The following is a 10,108-nucleotide window of genomic DNA, read 5'->3' as shown; positions in this document are numbered from 1 at the left end:
TACAAATAATCATATAAAGTTGAAATTTCCAGCATTTTCCTTATCTAGAATAGACCCCATACCTAATTGTCATCCTTATCACATTGTCGTTTGGGTATGAAGTTGCCACTGAAAGACAATGTGCATCTCTTCCTTCGGTACACAAAATGAGGCTAACACAACTAAGTAATTTATACCAACAAAAAAGAACCATTTCTTGGCAGTAACTTTTTGGTGCCAATGTATACCCATTTTTATAAAAAGAGAAATACAAAATACAAAATATTGAAGATATAGCAATACAAGATACAACAAAAAGGAAATTAGTAATTTAATTACATTTTAAAATACATTGTTAAAAATCGAAAACAGCACGTTTGATAATTTCTCTCGTCCAAAGCGCTTTTTTTGTATTTACCTTCATCAGGTACGCTCGAGGCCAATCATTTGGAATCTAAAGATGTATAAGTAGCGAAACCGTTGAAGAGCTATATGTCGAAAACCTTAGCTTCTTAAAATTTTCAAAATTTATTAACGGACATTTTAGTTAAGTTTGTTAAATCATGTCAGTACCGAAGATGTATATAAATCTAATGGAGCGACACAGAGTCTTTGTGGTTTCTCTTTGATATCCTGGTTTATTATTCGTCAAATTAAAAGTTATTCAGCTATTTCATACATATAGTTAGTTTCGATGTTTAACTAAATTGATCGAAATTCAAAACTGACAAGTTTTTCAAAATCAGGTTGTGTAATCTTAAATGAAACGTCAGTTCTATGTTTTACACAATCAATATCCTGCAACATGTTTTCGTCCTTGCGTTGTTCTTTTTTAAAGTCAACTAGTTTTAAGAATAAATGAAAGTCATCGCCGTATTTTATAAAATCATTCAGTTCATGTCTCCGTTTATTAATCGACTCGTGAATATTCTCGCATTTTATTACATTCAGTTTCATGGTTTTACAATCAGAAGATATTCTATCCTCAATCTGCTTAAGACATTTAACAGAGGAAGACTGCATTTTACTAACCAAACCTTTTATTTCTTGTGAAGCAGATTTCAATTTAGATTGTAGATCTTTTATATTTTGTCTGTATAAATCGGTAAGATTCTCAACTAGTTCATTGGTAACTGCGATTTGTTGCTGCAAAGCATCAACATCTGACTTTAGTTCTTTTTTTATTCTAGTGTCAGTTATTTTATAAATAGATTCGCACGCTTTATGTTGACCTTTTAAGCATTCAAAGCATATGCTTTTGTGGTGGTTCTCACAAAAATATTCCCTTCTTTCGTCCGAGTGATCAATGCAAAATTCATCAAAGTTTCTGACTGTACACGGTATTTTATAATATTCTTCCATGGACAGTACTTTATGGTCAACCATTGCCCGAAATTTACCGTGGTGTTTCATACAAATGTCACATAAGGGGTGTTTACAGTTGATACAATACTTGACTGCTACTTTCAGGAGGCCATCTTGAAAACAAATTTCACATTGATTCATAATTTCAGCCATCTGTAAAGAGTACTCAATATTTAAACATGCAAATTAAAATCTATTAACGATGTAATTTTGTTTCAAATTGTTAACATCATCTTTGGAAATGTTTTTGTTTTGTTAATCGAAAGCAAGAGACTGCATCACAAATTCGTCTTATTTTCCTTCACGTGTTTTATTTTGAAAGCTTTCTACATGTTCTGAAAGTCTTTTTGTTAGAATAAGAGTATAATATGTTATAGAAATGCAAGTACAAAAATGCATGATAACTAAATAGATCATCAAAAATTGAAAATTTATTTTGTATGTAAACATTGTCACTGAACGGAAGAAGTAGGTTAAAATATATTGCGTTTTGCTATGGAAACCTATGTATTGCTGACATCTACAAATAAAAACTTTATGATTTATCTTATTCCAAAATGTCTGAACTTCATGTTATTATGGTTTGGTTTGTGTCTTGTCGTCTTATACCCCACACATTTTACATTCATATCTTATATTTAGTGTTTGGACAATAACATGAATTTTAATGTTCAACATATCCATATTCGTTATAATCATTATTGAAAATATTTGATAAACAGTACAGTTTATAAATAAAAAAAACTTAAACTTTAGCATACATTTCTTCACATATCTATTCTAATAAGAAAAGAAAAAAAGCATAAAAAAAGTCGAACTCTAAGGAAGATTATAAACGGAAAGTCCCTACGTAAATAACAAAATCAAAATCTCAAATCACATCAATTTACAATGTATAACATAATATTCTCGCTACATTGAAGACCTGTTGGTGACCTTCTGCTGTTGTGTTTTTTATTTGGTCGGGTTGTTGTCTCTTTGACACATTCCCCATTTCCATTCTCAATTTTATTACTTTGTAAATGCATTTTTTTATATACAAAATAGTGAATTAAATATGATTGAATAGCTATCTAGACCTCTCATTTATATGACAGTCGTATAAAATTCATTGTATTGTCATCTACGTGTGAACTATACAAAAACAAAGAAGATTTAAGATAATAAATACACAATCACATAAAACTATTGATTTCTTACCTTTTAACATTAGACACAGTTTTAATCTTTAAGAGGTATAGATATAGAACATAATTGAGATTACCATCGTTCCTTAACAAAGATCCCCATGAGCTTTAATAGTTATCATCTGACACTGTACCAGGTGAGTGTTGTATATGTAACTATGTTGAATTGTGCACATTTATTTAAAAACGATTGATTGCTTGTATCTTTTTAATGTAATGAATATGTTTTGAAAATTACTGTTTTATATAGAAAGCAATGAAATAAAAACCAATGAAATGACAACCAATAAAATTGCAACTTGAGACACCAACATGCAGAATGCGGCGTGGTAAAACTAGTTTGCTAGCACAAACCCATCCTATTAACCTGTTAAATTTAATGATAATATATTTTAAATTTTAGAATCCAACTGTATATTTCTTTCAATACCCTTAAATTAAAGAAAATTCATATTTGGATATCATAGAGTTTTTTTATTTGAACTGATAAAAAAAAACATTAAGAAGCCTTTGATATTCAAAACGGAATTAAACATCCTAGGGGATTTAGGACGTTAAAATCGTCGAAATTTAAACAGTTTTGTAACTTCAAGGTTGGTCACAATTTTTTGGTATGCAATTACTATGTATTCATGGTATTTGCCTTTTCAATGGGATTTAAAATTTTAAATATAGCAATTAGTGTAAAGTATGTAAGAACAGTTTAGATTTCAAATAATTTAATAAGTTAGCAAATTTAAAATTGAAATTAGGTCAATACCATGAGAATTAGTCGTTTGTTTTGTCTTCTCTTGATATAAATCATGGTATGATAACGTCATGTATTATAAGAAAACACTGCACAAATGTTAAAAATATTCAGAAAAATGACAAAAAAATATGAAATGAATTAAAAAAGTAGTCTAAACATTTTGTTTTCAAACGATAACTTCTTAATACAAGACGGAACAAGACAGACATAATTACTAGACATAACATACCATGTATGATTAACCGTCTTATATTTAGTGACCCGCTTGTAGCTACTTCACCTAAAGTGTATCGGATACACGTTTTAGATAACAATCATATCTTAACAATAAGTTAATTTACCTGTCCAATAACACAGCAGGTGAGTGTAGCAATTTGAATATTTGTAAAATTAACTTCGATAATTTTTTTGTTTTATCTTAACAAAATTCAAACAATTATTCATTTAATAATCTTTTTCTTTTTCACTATTATCATTTAACAAGCAAGCCTTAACAAAGTGACTTAAATACTATCAAGGTCAACATAGTAAATGTCTTTACATTGTTATGAAGACGTACAAAAGGAATTAACAAAATAGTTGTACGGTCATCATGAGGAATTGGGCATACGATACTATCGCTTTGTTATATGAAATATATAGTTCTGTAAATGTTATTTAAATTAGTCATATCGGGGCCTTTTTATAGCTGACTTTGCGGTATGGACTTTGCTCATTGTACGCTGACCTATAATTGTTAATGTCTATGTCATGTTGGTCTCTTGTGGAGAGTTATCTCATTGGCAATCATACCACAACGTCTTTTTGATATATCTATGGCCTGGCGAATAGCTATCCCTAACCAAAACTAAACTAAAAAACGGTATTCTGAGCTATTGTGAAAACTATCGACTGTTTCCATTTTCTTATAGTGAAATTTGAATGCATTTCACTTTCCATGATAATAAATGCAATAGAATTATGCAGATGTTGTCAAATAGTTTCGTCTACATAAGACTCATAAGTGACGCTCTTATCAAAATATTTATAAAGCCAAACATGTACGAAATTGAAGAGCATTGGGGATCCAAAATTCCAAAAAGTTGTGCCAAATACGGCTAAGGTAAATTATGCGTGGGATAAGAAAATCCTTAGTTTTTCGAAAAATTCAAAGTTTTGTAAACAGGAAATTTTAAAAAATGACCACGTTATTCATGTTATTGATATTCATTTCAACACCGAAGTGTTGACTTCTGGGCTGGTGGTACCTTCGGGGATGAAACGTCCACCAGCAGCGGCATCGACCGAGTACCCAAAGACAGAAATTTACTAGTCACAATATGTAAACATTTTTTTTAAAATATAGGTCAAAGTACGGCCATCAAAACTGAACCCTAGCTCTCACAAACATAGAATGTAAAAACAATAATAATACTAATAATATGTGGAAATAAAAGAAGCAGTTCCTGTCGACACGTTATAAATGCCATGCATCCGAATCGCTTGTCTTGGTTTACGTTCAACAAGAAACGCCCAAAGACGAATATTATGGGGGTTAGGATGTTACCCAAAATGCCAAGGTTACAAGATAAAAAAACGAAAAAAATATACTAATCAAAATATAGATTACATATAATACTGAAAAAACTGACCTTCTCTTTGAAATGTATTAATCTAAAAAAAATCGATAAGTCATAATGTGAACAAGGGTTTGTTATTCTAGACATTGTTTTTTTTTGCAAATGTTGAAATTTGTTGTCCGCTGTAGACCGCGAAATATTTCCTATCTCGATTGCCGGTTTTTAGATTTGGAACTTTTTAAGAAACTAAGGTTTCAACTCCCTCAGGCTAAGTCGACTTTAGATGAATTTGGCTATTTATTTCGGGTAGTTTCGACATATAGCTCTTCAACGGTTTCGGTACATGTACACTCTCGGATTTCAAATGTTTGGCTTTGAGCGTTCATGATGACGGTAAATCCAGAAAAGCGCTTCAAACGCATGACTATATTAAACGTGTTGTTTTCAATATTTTATACGGTATATTAAGAGGCAAAATAGTTTTCTTTTTCAGTACCTTTGCAGACTTGAATATGAACATTTGTCATTATTATATCTTTGTTCTCTTTCTCTTTTAGCAATAATTTTAGACTGGAATTATCCTTTCTTTAAGTTATGCCTTTATTTAATATTTTCAGAATGGCAACTGTATCTTTTCTTTGCTCTCCTTGCATTAACGACGAATATTCAAAGACAGTAGCCGATGCTGTTTCATTTTGCTTTGAATGTAAGGAACACTTTTGCAAGATTTGTAAAGAACTACATTCTAAATTTCCACCAATGAAGGATCATAGTGTCATTCCATGCACACACATGACTGCGTTTCCGATAGACATACTTAACAAAACTTTCCAATGTGATTTTCATCTTGATGAAAGAGCACTATATTATTGTTTATTTCATTGTAATACTTTCTGTTTTGTCTGCTTGACAGAAACACACAGGAGTTGTAGTTTTAGAAAATTATCGGATGTTTCAAAAGGTGTAAAAGAATCTAATAGCTTCACAGAAATTCAGAATCAGCTGGCTACGACATACAAATCAATGAATAATTTACTTAACAGTAAATTGGAAAACCTCAGTGATATGCTGCGACAAAAAACGAAAATAGAAACTCAATTATCTTCATATATAAGTCGCATCAACAATTATATGATTGATTTAATTCGAAACGTAAAAACAGTTTATGACCAAGAATTGCAGAAACTTCAAAAAGATATTAAACAAGTTCGAATTCAGGAAAAAGAACTTTGCAAGCAAAGGAATAATCTAGAAAATATTTCCAAGTTTTGTTTGGATGACGTAACATTTTTATGCATTAAAGAAATTGAAAGTTTGTATCGAAATAAAGAAGAGGAAATTGGGCGTATTTTAACAGAACCAAACCGTACTGATTTGACCATTAAAGGTATAGAAGAAGTCAAGGCATTCTTAATGAATGTTGAAAAACTGGAAATTGAACCCTCAAAACAACATTTTCCTGACGACAATATAACATTGTCTCCTGCCCAACTAACCGTACAATCAGATGCAAGAGCGATCTCAAATGCAAGTTTTACACTAAATCAACACATTGATATTGCCAAAATGGGTGTCAAAGAACCAGTTATTATAGATTGTACAATATTTAAAAGTGGTCAGGTCATAGCCATCGAACAGAAGCATACATGTCTTCTTGAGTTTACTTCTAGTGGAAAGTTAAACCGTAATGTCAGAATTACGTCACAAGCATTAGGAATAGCAGCTATCGATGACAAACTATTCGCAATTACCGAAAGCGAACGGGAAACAGTTCAGATATATGATAAACAAAGTATGTCCTCAATACGTGAGGTATCCATTAGAGACCATTGTAGTGGAATAACTAAGTATTTAGATAGTAATGTTGTGGTTGGTTGCAATGCAGGAGGGCTGGTTTTAATCGGAAAGAATGGTGACAAAGAGAAAGTTATCCATACAAAAGAACTAATGCATTTAAATCAGAATATTTGTTTAACATCGAACGAGAAAGGGGAAATATTTTGTATCTTTTCAAGGAAAAATACAATTGTATCAATTGATTCAAGAGGAAATTTGCGTTTTACATTTGAGAACGAAAAGCTTAGAGGTCCACGTGGAGTTACAGGTGATGGGAATGACAATATATTTGTTTCTGGATATGATACAAATAATATCATGTGGATAAGTAATGATGGCAAAAACTCAAAAGAGATCCTGAATTCTAACAATGGAATCCAAAACCCTAGGGGAATTGAATATCATAAAACCCTCAAAATGTTAACAGTTTGTAATTACAACGGTAGTCAATTGTCTATATATAGTATGCAATGACAATGTCTATTGAATAGATATGTGTACTTTTAAGATACCTTGAAAATTAAACTTGCCATTACATAATTCTAAAGAAAGTAAGTGGAAAAATATGTTCATACCACATCTTCCAATATCTACTTATTTCAGATTTGATTTAGTCATGAAATAGGGACATGTTGCAGTAGAAGAGCACGTAGTTTAATGTTGTGTTATGGCTTTGTTTTAATGAAAATACAAATACTTGTTTTCAATAGGCATGTTACGAAAAGGTATATTCTCGACACTGAGATTGACAAATTACACTTTAAATTTGGAGACGGTGTCAAAACATTGACTATAGATAAGAATAAGATCATGTGCGTCTTGATGAATTCAAATCACAGTTATATAGAACATCATTATGTAACATCCTAACATTATGACAATTGCTTTTGTGATATTGATGCTATCATACGACATGAATGCTGCCATTTTTTTTAATTACGTTTGTGACGTCATTTTCATGAGAGGTAACTGAAGTACAAATAAACAAACTCAAAAGGTTATTCACGGGTGAAAAATAGGATTATTCACCACTGGTGTAAATTTTTAGGGTCATTCGTCCTTCCTTGCAGTTGAATGAAAACTAACTTAATTATTCAATGTCACGTGATTACGTTTCACCCAATAGAATTGTTTGAGATATACGTAAGGTATATAAAATATACGTAACAATATGACATATGAAAAAGATAACATACATGAAACATATACTTTTACTTACTGTTGTTATAAACAAGACAAGACAAGACAATATTTTATTTAAGTCTCACCTCTTTATTACATAAAACATATAAACATATATATAACTATATAATCCTTGATTTCAATGTATGTATTACAGTATGATGGAATATGTTACCCATTTTTCAAGAATAGAAAAAGCAGCAAACAAGACTTTGTTTGTGGATGTTTTCGTTTGTTCCAAAAGAAGGACGAAAGATACCAGAGGGACAATCATACTCATAAATCGAAAATAAACTGACAACGCCATGGCTAAAAATTCATCGTTCCTTTGGCTGGTAACTTTTCAATTACCGTTCCTTATATTATGATTTTAAAGATTTGTTCTGATGTAATAAAATGTTCGATCAAAGTAGGTTTAAGCATTACATTGTTCTCATGTTAAAACTTTTAGTATGTTTTCCCGTTTTTGTAGCCATTTTAAAACAAGAATAGACAGTCAGTATACATATGATTCTTGGAAATCCCTATCTATGTGTAATGAACTCATCCCCAGACTTAAATCCACAGGCGGAGAAAAAAATAATTTGTTATATGAATAGATACTTTCTTATGGTACATTCATCGGTTGATGGATATATTGTTAAAGTCCAGTGTCAAATTTATTTATTTTTAGGTCGAGAACATGATACTATAATACGAATGTAAACAAAGTTTGTTTAACGACATGATGAGTTTGATTGACAACGTTCTAGTTCCCAGGGTGTCAACTGGTTTGCCGGAAGATATGTAACCCTCACATTAGTTTTCCTCAAACCCCACCAGCAGTTGCTCTAATTTCTAAACGCCGCGTGCTTATCGGAGAAATTTCCATTTTCTAGTCTTTGATTTGACTCGACCGGGGTCGATCCAACGATTGTTTACACTTCATGCAAACATGTCACTACAAAACTATACCATCAACCGTAAAAAGGGAAAGTATAAAAAGATTGATAATTTAGTCCTAGATGCATGATTTTGTTTTCATTAGTTGTTATAGGTTTTTAACTAGCTGTCAGATAACTGTGAGTACTCTAAGATCTGTACCTAGTGTATTTTTGCTGTTGAGATGTACAAGTCCCTGTCCACGTCCACTTGTATTTTATCCATCTGATGAGTAAAGCCTTTTTCAACTGATTTTTATTAATCGTTCTTATGCTGTACTGTTATATCACTGTCCCAGGTTAGGAGACGCTTGAGATGCCGCTAACATATTTAACCCCGCCATATTTTTTATGTTTATGCATGTCCCAAGTCAGAAGCCTGTAATTCGTTTTGACGGTTGATAGCCGACAAAGCGGTATAGGCTTTGTTAATTGTTGAGGGCCGTAAGGGGACCTACAGTTGTTACTTTTTGTGTCATTTTAGTCTCGTGTGGAGAATTTTCACATTAGCAATTTCCATATCTAGTTTTTTCAATAAATATTTTAAACCATTTTAGATAGATTTCCACATCAGATAAGTTGCAATTAATACTTTTTATGCTGTTTCAACAATAAATCTTTAATTTTAACTTTTTTGTTGGCCTAATCATTGTTTGGAAGATTATATTAAAAACTCAAGGAAGTGATTGCATGTTATGTATTGAACCGAAAATATGAAAATAAATAAGAGACCTAGAACACGCACTGTTGCATCTGTTACATGATTGTAGACTTCTGTAATATGATTCTATCGACTGTTTCCTTTCAATATATGTATTCACTATAATATTTTATCTACAAAGCAGATTATATTTGTGTATACATGTACATACTGTATCATAATAGAATTCAAGAATATCTTGCACATTTATTTAAAAAATATCATTCTTAACAACACTTACTAAAGATAAACAAAACAGCTACCCATGAAGACATTTACAAATTGGATGTTCTCGTAAACTAAGGAATGTATACTAAGACACGGGGCATGAATAATAAGTCAAATATAAAATTTATTAAAACAGGTGTCTATATAATTAAAAATCAACAATATTTGATTGTACCTAGGATGCATGTAACACCTGACTTGCTGGAACAGTTCAAATAAAATCATTTGTAAGAAATGGTTACAGATAGAATCAAATTCATAACAGTGTGGTCGATGGTAAAACGTTTGTTAGTACTTGTACTGAAAAATTTACCTTTAACTTGTTTATCGTTGGCGATGTTTTTATGCTCACTCAGTCTATCGGAGGTCTTCAAGTGGGGATGTAAATAATCACTTGTTAC

General features: G+C 31.3%; 2 protein-coding genes across 2 annotated transcripts; one reads left to right on the top strand and one right to left on the bottom strand.

Moving 5' to 3' along the window:
• Positions 1-579: 579 nt before the first annotated feature.
• LOC134681745 (tripartite motif-containing protein 29-like) lies at positions 580-1,493 on the bottom strand. The gene has a single exon (XM_063541385.1). It carries the CDS (start codon positions 1,483-1,485, stop codon positions 682-684), a length of 804 nt encoding a protein of 267 aa, XP_063397455.1. The 5' UTR covers positions 1,486-1,493; the 3' UTR covers positions 580-681.
• A 4,479-nt stretch (positions 1,494-5,972) lies between these two features.
• LOC134727473 (uncharacterized) lies at positions 5,973-7,151 on the top strand. Its single transcript, XM_063591854.1, has one exon. The coding sequence runs from the start codon at positions 5,973-5,975 to the stop codon at positions 7,149-7,151; it is 1,179 nt and encodes a 392-aa protein (XP_063447924.1).
• The last annotated feature ends 2,957 nt before the right edge of the window (positions 7,152-10,108 follow it).

This window comes from Mytilus trossulus, chromosome 8, assembly GCF_036588685.1.
Source record: "Mytilus trossulus isolate FHL-02 chromosome 8, PNRI_Mtr1.1.1.hap1, whole genome shotgun sequence".
Classification (NCBI taxonomy): Eukaryota; Metazoa; Mollusca; class Bivalvia; order Mytilida; family Mytilidae; genus Mytilus; species Mytilus trossulus.
The sequence above is the reverse complement of the archived record's forward strand: the minus strand, read 5'-3'. Positions and strand labels throughout refer to the sequence as shown.